Source organism: Jaculus jaculus, chromosome 6 (assembly GCF_020740685.1).
Source record: "Jaculus jaculus isolate mJacJac1 chromosome 6, mJacJac1.mat.Y.cur, whole genome shotgun sequence".
Lineage (NCBI taxonomy): Eukaryota > Metazoa > Chordata > Mammalia > Rodentia > Dipodidae > Jaculus > Jaculus jaculus.
This window is the reverse complement of record NC_059107.1, coordinates 78,467,561-78,486,268: the sequence shown is the minus strand read 5'-3', so window position 1 is coordinate 78,486,268 and position 18,708 is coordinate 78,467,561. Positions and strand designations below refer to the sequence as shown.

Genomic DNA, 18,708 nt, shown 5'->3' with positions numbered 1-18,708 from the left:
GTAGGAGGATCACTGAGAGTTCGAGGCCAAAATGAGACTACATAGTGAATTCCAGGTGCCTGAGCCAGAGTGAGACCCTACCTCAAAAAAAAAAAAAAGAAGAGGAGGTTTGTATTGATTGGCTTTTCAAATATTGAGTTGGCTTTGCCTCCCTGGAATAATCCTTTGGTTGGTCATAAGTCATATTTTATATGTTGTAAAATTAATGTGTGTGTGTGTGTGTGAGTGCGCATGTGCGCGTATATGTGTGTGTGTGATTTTTTTGAGGCAGAGTCTCATTCTACCCCAGGGTGATCTGGAACTTACTCTGTAGCCTAGCCTGGACTTGAATTTATACTGGATCCTCCTACTTCAGCCTCCTGAGATTAAAGGAGTGTGCCACCATGCCCAGCTAAGATAAAGATCTTTACATCAGCATTCGCTAGGGAAGATGATGTGTTTTGGGTTTTCTTTTCCTCCCCTGATTTTTGTATCAGAGTTAAGACTGAATTGTGGAGGGTCCCTTGCTCTTCTGTTTTTTGTTTTTTGTTTTTAAATTTTTTTGTTGTTGTTCATTTTTTATTTATTTATTTGAGAGCGACAGACATAGAGAGAAAGACAAATAGAGGGAGAGAGAGAGAATGGGCGCGCCAGGGCTTCCAGCCTCTGCAAACGAACTCCAGATGCGTGCGCCCCCTTGTGCATCTGGCTAACATGGGACCTGGGGAACCGAGCCTCGAACCGGGGTCCTTAGGCTCCACAGGCAAGCGCTTAACCGCTAAGCCATCTCTCCAGCCCTGTTTTTTTTTTTTTTTTAAAGACTGTGTGGAGCTAGTACTGATTCTTCAAGTATTTGGTTGAAATCTCTTTGAATCCATCTGTGCCTCGTAGTTTTAGATGAAGTTTTAAATCCAAACTTTCCTTCATTGTTATAAGTCTGTTCAGATAATTTATCTGTTTATTAAATGACTTGTAGTATTTTTTATTTTCGGGGTATTAGTTCATTCACTTCAGCTATTAAACTTGTGTTTATAGAACATTAGTGTTAGCGGGGTTTTTTTTTTAAATGTTTTAATTTGAAGTGTTACATGTTTGTAACCATCTTAGGCTCAGACCCCTCAGGTAGAAGTCTTATTTCTAGTGCCATGTCTCCCAAAGATATTGAGGGAGTCACTAAAATGCTTTCACATTTTGTTATTATTATTTTATTAATTTCTGAGACAAGGCCTACTCTGTAGCCTAGCCTGGCCTGGAACTCACTGTCCTCCTACCTCAGCCCCTGAGTGCAAGAATTACTGGCATGCACCACCACATTTTATTTTGACAAATGTTATCTACTTTTTCAAAAGGCAGGTGTGGACCTAGGATGTGTGTTCTAGAACAAAGGAAATCGAGTTCTGATGGACAGTGGAAGTGTGGGACTTCTCATCCCTTTGCCTGAAGGCAGGAAAAGATTATTTTAAGATTAAAATAGAGAAAATAATGATAGAGAAGATCTGTGGCTCAGGATGTGGTAGGGGCTGTTCTGTGTCTGTATCTTCTGACCCTGTTGGATTTATGTCCTCACTGAGCTTGATAATGAGGACACTGAGCCACCACTGGTGATGTTTGAGCTCTTGCTTAGAGCAGAAGCGACTAATCAAACCATGCATGGCAGGCAAATGTTTTCATATTCTGAAAAGGGGTCGGGGTGTAGATTCTGAAAGTAGGGAGCTCAGGTTTGTTATGAGACAGGAATTTAAAGGAAATTATTTTAAAAGTTGTTTTGTTACTATATTTTATATAAGAAAGTGTGTGTGTGTGTGTGTGTGTGTGTGTGTGTGTGTGTAATAGGCAGTGTTTGAATTTGCCTGAAAACCCACTAGAGCCCAAGCAAGAGTGATAGAAGAAAATTAAAGCAGTTCTATATAGGGGATAGGTTCAAGAGTAGGAAATTGTCTAATACTTTGTGTTATTTGGAGGCTAATATATTATCTACTAAACAAAATTAAGTAAAATGTAAAGCTGTTTTTATAGTTAGTTGAATGAGTAAGCAAAGATTCAAAAACTGTCAAGTTCAATGAAAGTACTAGCCATGTTATATCAGCATTGGATCCTCATTTGGCAAGTCTCATGATCAAGAGCTGCAGTATGTAGTAAGTTTGTGGATTTGGGCCTGTTGTGTATAAGGACACTGGTGGTTTGAAAGTGAGTTTATGTCCCCCATAGCCTCAGAAATTTTTGATTAAGGTTAAGCTTCCTGCTTATCTCTAGCAACCTACTGGAGGAGGTGTCACTGAGGGTGGATCCTGGGACATGTTTGGGGAGGATCTTGATTCCAACCCAAAGGAATGCAGATAGCATTTTGAGCTCTGGCTGTTTGCATTTGTGGCCTGACTGTTGGGGTTTTCTGTCTGCTTCAATCTGTGATTGGCAGCCAGGTTCTTCCACCATTGATAGAACTTCCCCTGTATCTGTAAGCTTGAAATAAATTCCTTCCTCCCACATGCTTGTGTCTGAAGAGATGTTCATCCCAGTAATGTGGAGCTGACTACACCAGACACTCACCAGAGATCTGTGAGCAAGGTGGGGCATCTAGGCTGGTGGCTTAAAATTCAGTAGGTGCAATTGCTACAAGTTATAAAGATTTTAGTGGTTTGATATGAATCTGGAAGAAGCTTTTAAGAAAGAAAGCTTACCATTAGTTTTCTGTTATTTTACATGTATTAATTTAAGAAATAAAAGAAACATCAATTATGCAGTCAATACAAAGTTGGAAAATATAACAGCTAGCTGAAGTGATGGAATGACCCTTATAATTGAATAGTGGATTAACTCTAATGAAATGGAGTAACAAAGCAAGGTCATATACTTGGGTTTTAATTTTATTTAAACCAACTTTACCAGCATAGTTCAGGAGAGGTAGCAATTAAAAGTAGTATGAGTGGAAACAGATTTAGTTCTACCTTGCTTGGAGGCCTGGAATGCATTATCTCCTTTTCCCTAGAAACCAGACATAAGGATGTGACTAAGAGTGATAGACACCTGGACACCTGTGTAGGAACTGAATTGACCAACTTATCCTCCCCCTCACCCAATTCAGGAAAGCCTAATTTCTATAAAATAAAAAAAGTCTCCAAGTCATCATGTGCTTTACTAGTCAGGACCCCTCCCAACTCTGGAGCTTCCTGCTTGCTTTGCTAAAATACCCATTTCTGGGTACCCCTCCTGCAATATAAGAGCTCTGCCTTCTTTCCTTCTCTTAAGCTGTATAATAAAATCTTCCTAAACCTCAAAAAAAAAAAAGGTTAATTAACTCAATATGAATGTACAGTGTGATGTGGCTGCCAGGAGTTTTCTCAATAGCAGTTTTTAGCTGTGCTAAGAGAGTTACAGAGGGTGGCAATGCTGGTTTACTCGTGGTTTAGAAAATCAGGAGGTGAAAAATTCCAGCCAGATACAAGGAAGAGCTCTTCAGCAGTGAGGGCTGACTACAAAGGGGCTGTGGGCACAGTGGATGGCATAATTCTCAAGTCACCTTGTCAAAAGGATGCAGTAGGAGCTGTCAATGAGACATTTCCTACCAAAAGGAAGGGAGGGAGGGAGGAAGGAAGAGAAAGAGAAAAGAAAGGATGTAGTAGGGACTCAGGCATGAGCTACCTGAGCTGCTTTTCTAAGGTCAGTGCTATTCAAAGGCTATTTTTCATTTGCTTTTTTTTTTTAATTTCTTTTTGCTTTTTTGTGGTTTTGTTTGTTTTTGTTTTTCAAGGTAGTGTCTCACGTTACTTAACAGCTAAGCCATCTGTCCACCCTTTCTTTCTTCAAATATTTTTATTTATTTGAGATGCCGAGCAAAACAAAGAAGTAGAGAGAAAGAGAGCAGTTAAAAATATTTTTATTGGGCTGGGCGTGGTGGCACACGCCTTTAATCTCAGCACCCAGGAGGCAGAGGTAGGAGGACTGCTAGGAGTTTTCTCTAAGCCTAGCAGTGTGGGTGATTGAACTATTTAGCCTCAGGGTGACCTCAAACTCGCTACAGTCCTCCTAAGTGCTGGGATTAAAGGTGTGATCCACCGCACCCAGCTTTGTTTGCTTTCCTACTTCAAAAAAAATACTGTCCATTAACCAAGTTGGGTCCATTCCAGGAAGAAAGAATCAGGGAACTCTGGATTCAGATTTGTGGATTAAGACAGCACCAGGGTCACCTTAGAACATTGTGGCTTTGCTTCTCACTCTTCTGTCCTGTTTTAAGATAGCTATTGTACTTTAGGGAATTAGCTGTTGCATCTCCTTGGACCAGTGTTTACCTTCTCAATGTCTTGCAGATTTCCAAGTCTCCCTTTGTTTTATATTCCATAACTGCATCTAATAGATGAGCAATTTTCTTGTTTCTTTTGTAACTCAGGTTGGCCTAGAACTTGCTGTAACTGAGGATGACTTTGAACTCCTGATCCTCCTGCCTCCATCTTCTAAATACTCAGATTATAGGTATATATCACCATGCATGATTTTATGCAGTGTGGGTGATTGAACCCATGGCTTTTTGCATGCGAGGCAAGCACTTTACCAACTGAACTATCTCCTTAGTCTAAATGTACAAGTTTTCTTATCAAAGAAGAAATTATTTTTCCCTCAGCTTGTCTGCTCTTGGATAAATTGATAAAAACATAACAGGACAAACTGGGGGTGCCAGGAAGTGGAACACAAATACCTCGAAAGTGTTCTCTGACCTCCACATGTGTGTTGTGCCATGCACACATGGGTGCATATACACATACCCAAATTTTTTAAAATATATCCATTTATTTGAGAGATAGAAAGAGGCAGAGAGAAAGAGAGGAAAATGGGCTCATCAGGGCCTGTATCCACTGCAAACTAACTCCAGATGCATGCACTACCTTGTGCATCTGGATTATGTGGGTACTGGGGAATCAAATCTGGGTTCTTAGGCTTCTGAGCAAATGCCTTAACTGCTGAGCCATCTCTCCAGCTTTACAAATAAATAATGTTTAAAATGAATATAAATGGGTGTTGGAGAGATGGCTTAGCTGTTAAGTGTAGAGAAAGAGAAATGTCTAGTAGTTCTTAGGTAGCAGAAGCCCAAAAAGCCTCCACTAGAACTCTAGGGCCAGCCCAGGTGTCATTTTCTTTTATTGCGACATTAGAGTTGATACTTTTACCTGTGAATAACTGTCCTTGAAAAGAGTCATAAAGAAAACCTAGGATTATGGAGATATATAAGGAGGAATGAGTAAAGCCTCAGATAGACAAATAAGATTTCCAAACCTAATAAATTATTTCCCTGGTCTTTAAGAAGGTAAAATTTGATTAATAGAGTCCCCAGAATCATGCTTCCAGAAGTAGCAACAACTGTACCAAGTTATGAAATGAGAAAACATTGTATATGGGCAGAGTCAAAACAGGCAAAGGCACTTCTTTGGAAATGTAGTTTGTACAGTTACAAGCAATCTGAATGAGGAACTTGTAGGTATCGGGCTAAAATTCCAAGGAAGGGATGACCTGAGCAAAAGTGCTTGTTTTCTCTTTTTGGAAATTGTGACATGCTACTGACATGCTGTTTCGGATACCATCTTTGTTTTATGAGCATAAATATTAAGGTTTTCATAAGTATATTTAGGAATTGAGTCCTCAGTTTTCTTATAAGGTCTTAAAATTCTAAATTAAGAATTCTGAGGCAAGAATTTTGAGGCTAGGAAGGATAGAACCTTGTTCTGTGCTACAAGTATCACTGATTAGGACCCCTGATAAATTTGGTATTTATGTAGGGTCTGGGTTAAAAGTTTGACCTTGGGCATGCTGGGCAAGTGGTGCACCACCAAGCTATCATCCATCCCTAGTTGTTGGCTTTGCTTGAGATAGGGTCTTAATGTGTAGCTCAGTCTACCCAACACTGCCTTGAACTCCCAGTCCTCCTGCATTCTAAGATCACAGGCGTGCCCCTACACATAACTCAGGATGGCAGTAGTTTCTCATTTCATGGCTCAAACTGTCAACAGCAGGTTTTCACTGATTTCTGAGGTTTGCAGTAGCAATTCTGTTGTCCTCCTGAGTGATGGCACATTCCAGAACCCAAGTTCTAGAAGTAAACGCACGTAGTATGTGTTTTATACTCCTCCTCCATAGGTTTATTTCTCTAGTCACCTCATTTCATTCATTTTTTAAATTTGTTTATTTTTTATTTATTTATTTGAGAGTGACAGACACAGAGAGAAAGAAGGAGAGAGAGAGAATGGACATGCCAGTGCCTCCAGCCACTGCAAACACACTCCAGACATGTGCGCCCCCTTATGCATCTGGCTAACGTGGGTTCTGGGGAATTGAGCCTCAAACTGGGGTCCTTAGGCTTCACAGGCAAGCGCTTAATGGCTAAAGCCATCTCTCTAGCCTCATTTAACTCTTTTTTAAAACTTTTTATTGACAACATCTGTAAATATTGACAACATACCATGATCATAATCCCTTCCCATTTTCCCTTTTCCCCTCCAAATCCCACCTCCATTGAATCCCTTCTTCTTTCTTACTAGTATCTCTTCTGTTTTGATGTAATCATTTTTCCCCTCCTATTATGCAGGTCTTATGTACATAGTATCAGCCTCTGTGAAGTCATGAATATTAAGGCCATTCCCCTTAAGCTTTTATAAACAAAAGTAAAACAATTTAATAAAACTAATTTTGAGACCTGGAGAGATAGCCTAGTGGGTAAAGACACTTGCTAGACAAGCATGAGGATCAGAGTTCAATCCCTAGCACCCACATTTAAAAACAAACAAACAAACAAAAAAAGCATGCCCAAGGTCCAGCAAAAAACACCTGAACTATATAGTCAAAAGAAAACTGCACGTGCCTATAACCCCATTGCTTTTGGGAGTTGACATAGGAGGATCGCTGGAGTTCATGGTTAGCTCCACATTTAGTAAGAGACTCTGATTCAGGGGATAAGGCAGAAGAGCAATGGAGGAGGCCTCAATGTATGTGCATTGAACCCACATATCTGCACACACATCCACGCACAACATCACACAATTTTTAGGGCCTTGGAGATAGTTCAGTTGGTAAAGTGCTTGTCTCACACACATGAGGACCTCAGTTAAATCCCCAGAACTCATGTAAAGATGCTAGGCTTGCTGGCACACACATCATCCCTACTGGGGAACTAGGCCGATCCCTGGGGCTCACCAGCCATCCAGTCTAGCCTAATTGGCAAGCTGCCGGCCAATGAAAGACCCCATTTCATAAAAGGTAGGTGATATTCCTGAGAAATAACACCTGAGGTTGTCCTCAGACCTCCACATGTACAACTTATACCCATACTCAGTGCACTTGGATACACAAAAATGCATTTAAACCAATTTAAAAAATATTCTGGTGGCTGGGGAGATTACCCAGAGGGTAAAAGCACTTGCATTGCTTACCCAAGTCCAATCCACCCATGTCCATGTGAAGCTTACACAAAGGTGCACATCTGTAATCCCAACGTGACTATGGCTGTAGGAAGTGGAGCTAGGAAAATCCTGAAGTTAATGGGCCAGCTAGACTGGCCTTCCCAGCAGCAATAAAAGACAATGAGAGATCCTATCTCAAAGAAGGTAGAAAGAGAGAACTAACATCCCAAGGTTGTCCTTTGATCACACATGTGCCTTGGCATGTGTATGCCCACACACAAACATATATACACAAATGAAAAGTAAAAAATCTTACACTGTTTTTGTATAAAGTCATAATACTCACATTTTTCTTTCCCCTACTTAGGCTTTGGTGTTTTTTGGGGGGGGGGTTGTTGTTGTTGTTTGTTTGTTTGTTTTTTTCAGGTAGAGTCTTGCTATAGCCCAGATTCTCCAGGTAGTCTCAGGCTGGCCTCTAACTCATGGCAGTCTTCCTACCTCTGCCTCCCGTATGCTGGGATTAAAGGTATGCATCACCACATCCAGCTTTCCCAACTTGGTTCTTAATAACTAGATTTCAACACCATCATTACAGAGATCTGCTTCTGTGGCCTTGAAGTTATTATACCAAGGTTTAAGATAGTTCTGAATGTGAAAGGGAACCCTGACATGTATGTGATGCTCAGTAGTTACTTGGAGGAATGAAATTCCCCACACAGCCCTAAGAGGTCCCACACAGTCCAGCTGATGCCCCATTTTTTACCCCAGTTGGTTGTCTTAAAAGGCTTAATTATAAGTAAAATGCTTGGATCTGGATAACATTGTGGTCCCTTCAAGACTTGCAAGACTGTTTTTTCTTTTCATGTATTTTCTAAAGGGAGATAAACACTCTAAAACTGAAAAGTCAAATGGTAGCATGCTCAGAATATGCTCACCTCTGAAGTGCTTTCCTGTATGAATATATAGAGACTGTGAATAAAACCCCATGGTTGTGAGTCATTTGTTTGAGCATTGCTTTACAAACAACTCTGACTCTCTTTTCATGGTGCAGGTTGTAAAGCTCTCTCCATTCACTCAAAAAATGTCATATTATTCACTTTGGCCCTTATAATCCAGAACATCAATTTTTTTTAAGAATTCTTTCCCCCCCAGCCCCCCAAGGTAGGGTTTTACTGTAGCCCAGGCTGACCTGGAATTCACTGTGGAGTCTCAGGGTAGCCTTGAACTCACAGCAGTCCTCCTACCTCTGCCTCCCAAGTGCTGGGATTAAAGATGTGTGCCACTACGCCCAGCTTTAAGAACTCTTTTTTTTGAGCTAGGCGTGGTGGCACATGACTTTAATCCTAGCAGAGGTAGGAGGGTCACCATGAGTTTGAGGCTACCCTGCGACTCCATAGTAAATTCCAGATCAGCCTGAGCTAGAGCTAGAGTGAGACCCTACCTCAAAAAACCTCTTTTTTATTAGCATACATTAATTATAAATAATAATGGATTTCATTGTGACATTTTCATGCATGTATTTAATGTATTTTGATGATTATGTCACCCACCATTGCCCTCTTTGTCTTTCCCATTCCCACTGATTGCCTTTTTTTCTTTCCAATAAGTCCAGCTTCTGCTTTTGTAGTTCTTTGTATCTGTTTTTGTTTTCAGTGACCCAATGAGTTAGGGTTGCTTGCAGGAATATAGGTAAAAGAAGTATTTACAATTTAACAGTGACTACGTCATTGTAAAAAATGTCTCTCCCTCCAACAACCAACTGCCTACAGACCTCAGGGAAGGTTGAGGCCTTAAGAGCCTCTCTCCCTCTTTATTAAAATATTACTTTTATTTTTGATAATTTCATACATGTATATAATGTATTTTGATCATATTCACCCCTCCCATTTCCCTCTCTTATCCCCCTTCAATTGCCACTGAACTTCTTCCCAACTAATCTTACTTTTCCTTCCCTTTTATTTCTCCCCTCTTTTTCAGAACAGGGTCTCATGTAACTCAGACTGGCTCGTATTCAAAATGTAGCCAAGGATGACCTTGAACTCCTGATCTCCATACTTCCACCTCTTAAGTACTGTTATTAAAGTCATGTGCCAGAATATCAAGCTGATTCTTTTTTAAATGTATTAAATTTTACATATTTAGGGGCTGAGGGGATGGCTAAATGGTAAAAGGTACTTGCTGGCAAAGCCTGCAAGCCTGGGATCAATTCCCCAGTACTGCAGAAAGCAGCACATGCATCTGGAGGTTTTTTTTTTTTTTTCCAGCATCAGCAGCAAGAGGCCCCAGTGCACCCATATTCTCATAATCAGTGTGTGTGTGTGTGTGTGTGTGTGTCTGTCTGTCTTCTTCTCTGTCTCCTCTTTCCTCTTAATTCTTCTGCAGTGTTTTTAGATATTATAGATATTATAGGGGTCTTTATCTCTGTTTTACACGGAACACCAAGGACCTGAGCAAATGGGCATTCTATGTGCATTTTCTTTTAGAACTTAGTTTCTAAAAAGTGCTCTGGCTCAGTAGGACGATGAAATTGCTGTTGGACATCTTAGAGAACACTAAAAAGCTGTTCTTAATGGTTCCTTACTCTTACCTGTCCACGCTGTTAGTGTTGTCTCTGTATTTAAATAATCACCTACGCTAATGAAAGCAACTGGATAATTCTGTTCCTACTGGTGTCTGGGAATGAAAATTTGTTTCTCCACTCTTGTTCACAGAGGGACCTGTCAGGGCACAAGAACATTGTGGGCTACATTGATTCTAGTATCAACAATGTGAGCAGCGGGGATGTGTGGGAAGTTCTTATTCTCATGGACTTCTGTAGAGGTATGTATATGGGCTCAGCTGAAGCATCGTTCTCTACCATTTTCATGGTTCAAGGCATATGGATCATTTTACTTAAAGTGCATTCACCCTAAAGGTTAGGGTTTTAGGTGGAAAATCTAAGAAAATTTTTAAAATGCAGTCTACTGTCAACTCTTGGTTATTCTCATAATGGCAAGGAGTGATGGTACCATTGAAATTAATGGGTAATGCCAAACCCCCATGTTTGTTACATGTAAAAAGATTTGGTTGTGTCTGTTAATGAGACCATTTGAAAATGAGAATGAATATGGTTTTGGTGCTGCTTTAAAACAAAAAATGAAGGAACATAATAAAACACAGCTTCCCTGGCTTCACTGCCTTCTCACACCACTATACTTAAATATTTATTTATTTATGAGAGAAAGAAATAGGGAGAGAGAAAGAATGGAAATGCCAGGGTCGGCCCCTGCAAACAAACTAGACTCATGTGCCACCTTATGCATCTGGCTTATGTGGGTCCTGGGGAATCGAACCAAGGTTCTTTGGCTTTGCAGGAAAATGCCTTAACCACTAAGCCATCTATTGAGTCTCACTATACTTATGACATAGGAAGGAAGACCTTTTTTTTTTTTTTTTTGGTATGCTAGAAGTAGCCCTCCTGTCTTTGCTCTATAGCTAAAATTTGTAGTAAGACTACACTCAAGTAACAGTGCTTTTAACATAGAGTTCAATAGTTGTTTCACACATTTACTGTGAGAAATCCAGTCTGCAATACAAAGATATTCAGACTCATCTTAACTGATGTATTAACTACATCCCATACATCCAGCATTTGGAGGTTTGGTTTTCTGGTCTTACATAACTTCCACCAAAAACTTGGGACTGTGTCTTACTATTTGTTACTCTGTTTTATAGTTGCCCTTAGTTCTGCTAAACATTTTTCTGCCTTCAAAGATACTGTACAGAGTGTAGTTTCCTATCCCCCAAGTGTGATATTTACCAGTAATTTCAGCTATTTATTAACCTGGTTTTGTAAAATACTTCCAAATTTGAATTTGACTGTTAGTTCCCTCCTAATAATTGCTTTGAGAACAGGACCATGTGTAGGTAGCAGATGGGACAGGACACAGGATCTGGATAATTTTGAAAGAGAGGTCACCAGTCTTTTGATCCTGGATAGAAAATGTTGTTAGTGTTTCCATAGGTCAAACAATAAGTGGTGAAGCCAGAGAGACCATGCTTTTTCAAAGTGCAGGCTTCAGTGCCATCTTCCTGTTCCCTTGGTCTGTTGTACCATCTGATTCCTGCTACAAGGCAGTTTTGGGGCTATGACCTCATCTCATAAACCACAGGGATATCATACCTAGGCAACAATAGCAAGACCATAATGTCAGTTCTACTTCCAGTCCCCCAAAATAAAATGAGTGCAGTTCACCTCTGTGCACTTTATAAAGTATCTGTTTTTAGCCATAGTGGCTCATGCCTTTAATCCTAACACTGAGGAGGCAAAGGTAGGATCACCATGAGTTCAAGGCCATCCTGGAACTACAGAGTGAGTTCCAGGTCAGCCTGGGCTTAAAATGAGACCCTACCTTGAAAAAGAGGGAAAAAACAAAACACAAGAATCTGTTTTTGATGCATTAAAAGAAGCATTGGATGGTAAGAAAACAAATCCCAAATGGGGACTTGAGGCCCCTGGGGTTTAGTCTTGGCTTGGCTTGGCTAGTGATCAGCTATGTTACTTAGTCCAGTTTACTTCTCCTATGGTTATTCATCACCTTAGTGTAAGCTACAAGTGTGCTTGCTAACAACCTCCCCTTGCCCGGTCTTTCTCTCAGGAGGCCAAGTGGTTAACCTTATGAACCAGCGCCTGCAAACGGGCTTTACAGAAAATGAAGTGCTGCAGATATTCTGTGACACCTGTGAGGCCGTGGCCCGCCTGCATCAGTGTAAAACTCCTATTATCCATCGGGACCTGAAGGTAACAAACCAGTTGTTTCACTCTGTGTATTTTTGCCAAGCGTTTGTCTGTTCCGGGGGTGGAGTACTGCCAGGAGAAATTTAAGACACAAGTTTAAGCTTACATTTTAAGGAGAGAAAAATACAAAGAAAAGTACAGTGCAGGTGTCAACTTTGTACCATAAGTAGCCTTTAGAAGTTGTTTTTATGTTTCCTAATTTTTTGCATTTTGTATGTGTTTCTGTCCACACAAGTAGAGGTCAGAGGACAACCTTGTAGTGTCTGTCCTGTCATTCAGCCTTCTTTGAAATCGGGTCTCTGATTGTTTGTGGCAGAGAAAGAAACTTTAATTGCTATGCCATCTGCCTAGCCCCAAGAAACGGTCAGAAATTATTTCAATAGCTTGTAAATAATGGTGCTATTTAAAGTTAGTTAATTAGATAATTTACTTTTTGTTTTTGGGGGTTTGTGTTTTGGGTTTTTTGAGGTAGGGTCTCACTGTAGCCCAGGCTGACCTGGAATTCACTATGTAGTCTCAGGGTGACCTTGAACTCAAAGCGATCCTCCTACTTCTGCCTCCCAAGTGCTGGGACTAAAGGTGTACACCACCACGCCCGGCCTAGTTAATTTACTTTTGAAGTGCTAAGGATTGAACCCAGGGCCTTGCATATTCTGTGCCAGTGAGCTATATCCTCAACACTCTTTCATATTTAAAAAAATCATTGATTATTTTATAACTCATCCTGATCATCATCACCTGCTGTGTGCTTTTGATATCATGGTCATTTGACTGTTTGTTGGATGGAATTGGCACTTGGTTAGAGTTGAGCTTAATCTTCATTGAGCATAAGTGTGTGCAATGTATTCTTCTGCACCTTGCCAGTCTTATTAAACATGCTTCATCACAGTGTACAGTTCAGAAAATTATGTAACAGAGAGGTTATGTGATTTGCCTAAGGCCATAGAGCCGGGAAACAATAGTCTCAAAATTTGAGCCCAACTCTTTAATTCTAAATTACAGTTTGTTTTCATTATGTGTGTGTTTTGAGGAGCATACTTGATGGCTAATCACTTGCATCAGTGTTCCCTCCTGAGCTTGTTACATGAAGACCTTTTCTGTCCATACTACATTGGTTAGGCTAGAAGCTTGGTGATAATGTTAGAGAACCCAAAGGACTCATTATATTAGTAGCAACCTAGATGGGTTTTTATATGCAGAAATTTGAGGAACATAGCAACATGCTTACATTTATTTTCTTTTGTTCCATTTTTTAATAATCACATACAATAAAATTTACTGTTTTAAAATTTTTTATTATTTATTTGAGAGAAAGAGAGAGAAACAGGTATTGAGAATGGGTGTGTCAGGGCCTCTGACCACTGCAAAGGAACCCCAGATGCATATGCCACTTTGTGCATCTGGCTTATGTGGGCACTGGGGAATTGAACCTGGGTAATTAGGCTTGACAGGCAAGCACCTTAACCACTAAGCCATCTCTCCAACCCAAAATTCACCTTTTTTCAGCAGTTTTTACTGTGTTTACAAGGGTATACAAACTGTCACCGCTATTTAATTCTAGGACATTTTATCATCTCCCAAAGAAAATTTGTATCCACCAATAGTTTCTTCTCATTCCCCTCACCTGTGCCCTAGGCTACTCCAATCAACTTTCTGTTTCTATATACTTTTGTCCACAACCTCTGACCTCTTAGGTCTAAATTATTTCACCTAGCTTTTTTTTTTAATATTTAGAGAGAGAGAAAGAAGCAGAAAGAGGCAAATAGAGAATGGGTGCACCAGTGCCTCCAGCCACTGCAAACAAACTCCAGATGCATGCACCACCTTGTGCATCATAAGTAGTTGTAAAAACATGCTTACTTATATTGTAGTATGGATTAGTTCTTCATAGCTGCATAACATTCTATTACATAGAGATGCCACATTTTGTTTATTCATTAATTCAGTGATGGCCATATAAGTGTTCTTCACTTTTTGACTGTTACATGAGTAATGCAGCTATGAACATTCATGCACTAGTTGTTGGTATCATAGCTATGTTTTGAGGAGTTTTTATACATAGACAGTGTTTAGAAATAGGGCCTCACCATGTAGCCTTAGCTGACCTCAAGCTCACGATCCTTCCTCTTCAGCAGGTGTTTGGATTACAGGCATGCACCTATGGCTCTTTTGAGTTCTTTTAGGTATAAATACCTAGGATAGAATTGACATACTATTTGACAACTCGTATGTTTTAGTTTTATGAGAACTCTTCAAACTATTTTTCAAAGTGACTATACTGTTTTACATCTGGTCCCAATTTCTGTCCACACTTCCTGACACTTGTTACTGTCTTATTTTATTTTGGCTGTCCTGATGGGTGTGCAATGGTTTATACTGGCATTCCTATGCTAAGGCAGTTAGCTTACAGGAAAGTAGGCAGCTGCCTCTAAGCTTTAGATAGCCTTCTTCATGAACCCTTTATCTGAGGAGAATTAACTTATGAATTTAGTACAAGTATTTAATTCTGTGGGGGTGGCACAGATAAAATACGGTTCCTTCCGAGCTGGGCATGGTGGTGCATGCCTTTAATCCCAGCACTCAGGAAGCAGAGATAGGATTGCTCTGAGTTCAAGATCACCCTGAAACTACATAGTGAATTCCAGATCAGCCTGGGCTAGAGTGAGACCCTACCTCAAAAAAACAAAATAAATAAATAAATAAGGGTTCCTTCCATCAAGATATTTAAAGTATTATCAGTGGTTGATAACAAAATAAAATGGAAGAGATGAAATATAAAACTCTGTATAAGAAAGTATAAATAGCAGGAATGGTGGCTGAGGTAGGAGGATCATTATGAGTTCAATAACAGCCTGGGCTACAGAGTGAGTTCCAGCTAAGCTGGGCTAGAGTGAGACCCTGTCTCACAAAAATAAAATAAAATAAAACCAGGCATAGTAGTGCATGTATTTAATCCCAGCACTCAGGAGGCAGAGGTAGGAGGATCACCATGAGTTCGAGGCCACTCTGAGACTACATAGTGAATTCCAGGTCATTCTGAGATAGAGTGAGACCCTACCTCAAAAAAAAAAAAAAGTAATAAACAGAAGAACAAGTGTCATAATTAAATAAGCAGGTATTGGGAAGAGGTAATGATGTTTGAGATTTTCTGGGGGAAAAAATGAAATTTTGAAGGATTGCTGGGCTATGATTGATCATAGAGGAGATAAAGACCATTCCAGGCAGACAGCAGAGATGAAGAGGTAGGTAAGAGGGTGCATAGCCAGTTGCAGACCAGGCTTGTATGACTACAGGCCACTGCCCTGAGTAATATTGATACTGTATTCCTAGTTGTACTCAAATTGAGTGAAATTCGTTGGTTAAAATCCAGAAGCACATGTGTTAGCCAGCTTTCCATTACTGTCACAAATACCTGAGTTAATCACACTACAAAGAGAAAAGGTTTTTTTTGTTTTTGTTTCTTTTTATTTACAATATTAGAGTCTCTAGTCCACAGATAATGATTGGCCCTGCTGTGTTTTGGCAAATGGCAAGACAGCTCATAGTGGCAGAAGTGTGTGACAAACCAGAATCAATGGCCTCATGGCCACGGAATGAAAAAGAGAAGACTAAGGGATGAGGGTCCCACAACTCTCCCCCAATGAGTTAAAGACCTTCTCTTAAAGTCCCCCCTCCCAGTAATACCAGGAAGGCTGGGCCATGCCTTTAGCACATGGACCTTTGAAGGACATTCTAGATCCAAACTATAGCACATCTCTAAATCAGAAGCCATAACAAAAGTTAAAGATTGGTTCTCTATCTCTGCTGTCCTGTCTGGAGAAGAGCTTGTAAATGACACTAAAATGGGGAAGAAGGGTGGCTAATGGGCATTGCATTTATGATCCTTGTGATACTGGACTTCTCGGTACCTTCATTCTCTCCCATGTCAAATGGGGTTAGAGTCTATGTTTTAATAATATATTTTAAGTGACTCATAAAAATTTTATTGTGCACATCAGCCGGGCATGGTGGCACATGCCTTTAATCCCAGCACTTGGGAGGCAGAGGTAGAAGGATCACCATGATTTCGAGGCCATCCTGAGACTACATAGTGAATTCCAGGTCAGCCTGAACTAAAGTGAGACCCTACCTCAAAATAAATAAATAAATAAATAAATAAATAAATAAATAAATAAAAAGAATTATGCACATCTATGAGTGACAATATATTTTAGTGCACTATATAGCATAAGAGTTCATATTGCTCGCTGGGCATGGTGGCGCACGCCTTTAATTCCAGCACTTGGGAGGCAGATGTAGGAGTATTGCCATGAGTTCGAGGCCACCCTGAGACTACATAGTTAATTCCAGGTCAGCCTGGACCAGAGTGAGACCCTACCTCAAAAAAAAAACAAAAAATAAAAAATAAAAATAAAATAAGAGTTCATATTGCTCTCTGACTGTACAACCATGTGGGCAATGGCCACAGCAATGTAAGAGTATAGGAGGCTTCCTCCTTATTACTAAATACAAAAGGCACTGTCAGTCCCTTTCTTAGTCTCCCGGGGTTTTTGGCTTTTTGGGGACCCTCTTTTCCCAGTACCTGAGGTGGCATGTTCTCCCCCAATCCTTTCTGCCTATGCTCTGTGGCTGGCTTTTGTCTCAGATTACTTGGCCTCTATAAGCCGTAGTTCTTCCTCTCTGAAGTAAAGAAAACATTGTCTGCTGTGGAACTGAGTGAGGGTCTGCTTTTTTCACAGGCTCAATTGAGAAAAGATGCTCTCCCAACCACTGTAAAAAAAGAACCCCTCCTGTCCTGCCAACCACATGCGTGGTCTGTTTTTCCAATCTCATACAGGACTTGAGCCAACAGTGGTCCCATGTTCTGAAATTAACCATAACAGAAGTACTGTATTGTGGAAAATGTCTCCTCAAACATGTTATTTTAACCCTTTGATTACTTCCTCTCAATTTTAATCTTTATCCTGTGTAAAAAGATAAAGGTTATTATTGCAAATTATGTATCAGATCTAGGAAGATCTCCTAAATCAGCCTTTACCTTTTACTAATGTAGAATATTTGCCCACAGAAAGACATGAATGCCCCACACAGATAATTAAGTGATTAAACCAGAACAAAGGTTTTTATTCTTGTGTCTGATTTTGTAAATTTGTTCTGTTGTATTATACTGTGCTAGTTGTCCATGCACCTAAATGGAAGGAAATGGTTAAGGTTTAACAAGTCTATTCAGGTTGAAAAATCATAGATTTTGCCTTTCATTGTCAGTAAAGAGATTTTGATCTTCTAAAATATGAAGGGTTTTTAGAAACAGAGATTTGAAAACCTATCTTCTTTTAACCTTCCAAGTTTCCCAGTATTATTAAATTCTCTGAAATGGTGCTCGCTTCGGCAGCACATATACTAAAATTGGAACGATACAGAGAAGATTAGCTTGGCCCCTGCGCAAGGATGACATGCAAATTCGTGAATTGTTGTTGTTTTCTCATCATTCCATTGTGATACTAAGAAACTCAGAAGCTTAATGAAAAAATAAAATGCTTAAGTTGTTGTTATATAAAAAAAAATTCTCTGAAATGTTTCAATGCCATAGCTGTTTGGTGTAACATTGAGACAAAGAGGTAAGTTAGAGATAGCTTCCCAGGCTGTGAGAAGAGTTTTGGGAGTAACAACTTTAATATGGTTCTTAAGCTGTTTGGCTGCAAAAAAAAAGAACAGCAGGATTGTACTCTCAAAGAACTGAAATAGTTGGGCAATGGTAAGCACTGGTGTTATGGTTCAAATCTGAAATGGCCCCACAGGCTCATAGACAGCTGGCTGGTAGTGCTATTTTGAGAAGCTGTGGAATCTTAAAGGTGGTAAGGCCTAGAAAGTAAGAAGTAGATCACTAGAAGTGGGCCTTTGAAGGTTATAGCCTCCCCACCTTCCCTAGTTCCAGCTGCTCAGTGCTTTCTTGGTGGTTCACCATGATGTGAGGAGTCTCTCCCTCATCTCCTGCTGCCATGAATACCACCATGCCTTTAATATGGGGTTGGGCTGAAATTCCCAGAAATCATGAGCTGACATAAACCTTTCCTCCCTTAAGTTGTTTCTGTCAGATGTTTTGTCCACAGCAACATGAAATTAACTAATATAAAATCTACTAGTCAGAGGTTTATATCCTATCCTTATATCCCAGAGGCTTTGCAAAAAGAAATAACAGTCCAAAGTGTTTAGAACGTACACTCCTAATGTCATTGAACCTGTTTCTGCCCACTTAATCCTTTCCATTCCTGTTGGTCCATTCTAGCTGGGTGTGGTGCACACACCTTTAATCCTAGCACTCAGGAGGCAGAGGTAGGATGATTGCTATGAGGTCCAGGCCACCCTGAGACTATGTAGTGAATTCCAGGTCAGCCTGGGCTAGAGCGAGACCCTACCTCGTGGAGGTGGGGGGGGGGAGTTGCAGGCAGAGGGGATGGGGGAAGGGGACTATTGGTCCTTTGTTGCACTTACCTCTAGTTACTTCACACCTGGGCCATTTGTACCTTCCCATGTTGTCTACTTTCTCTTATTGTTCTTCCACTTCTACCA

The 18,708-nt window shown here is 40.2% G+C and overlaps 1 protein-coding gene and 1 non-coding gene across 18 annotated transcripts in view; both read left to right on the top strand.

Moving 5' to 3' along the window:
* The window catches only part of Aak1 (AP2 associated kinase 1), a 225,578-nt gene that overhangs the window by 122,030 nt on the left and 84,840 nt on the right, over positions 1-18,708 (top strand). For all 17 annotated transcript variants that reach the window (XM_045153151.1, XM_045153149.1, XM_045153148.1 and 14 more), the window contains 2 exons: positions 10,073-10,181; positions 11,999-12,141. In XM_045153151.1, the coding sequence (XP_045009086.1) occupies positions 10,073-10,181; positions 11,999-12,141 (252 nt within the window). The remainder of the gene's footprint in view (positions 1-10,072; positions 10,182-11,998; positions 12,142-18,708) is intronic.
* On the top strand, positions 17,515-17,621 carry LOC123461814. The gene has a single exon (XR_006637879.1). It is a non-coding gene; the product is annotated as a U6 spliceosomal RNA (small nuclear RNA).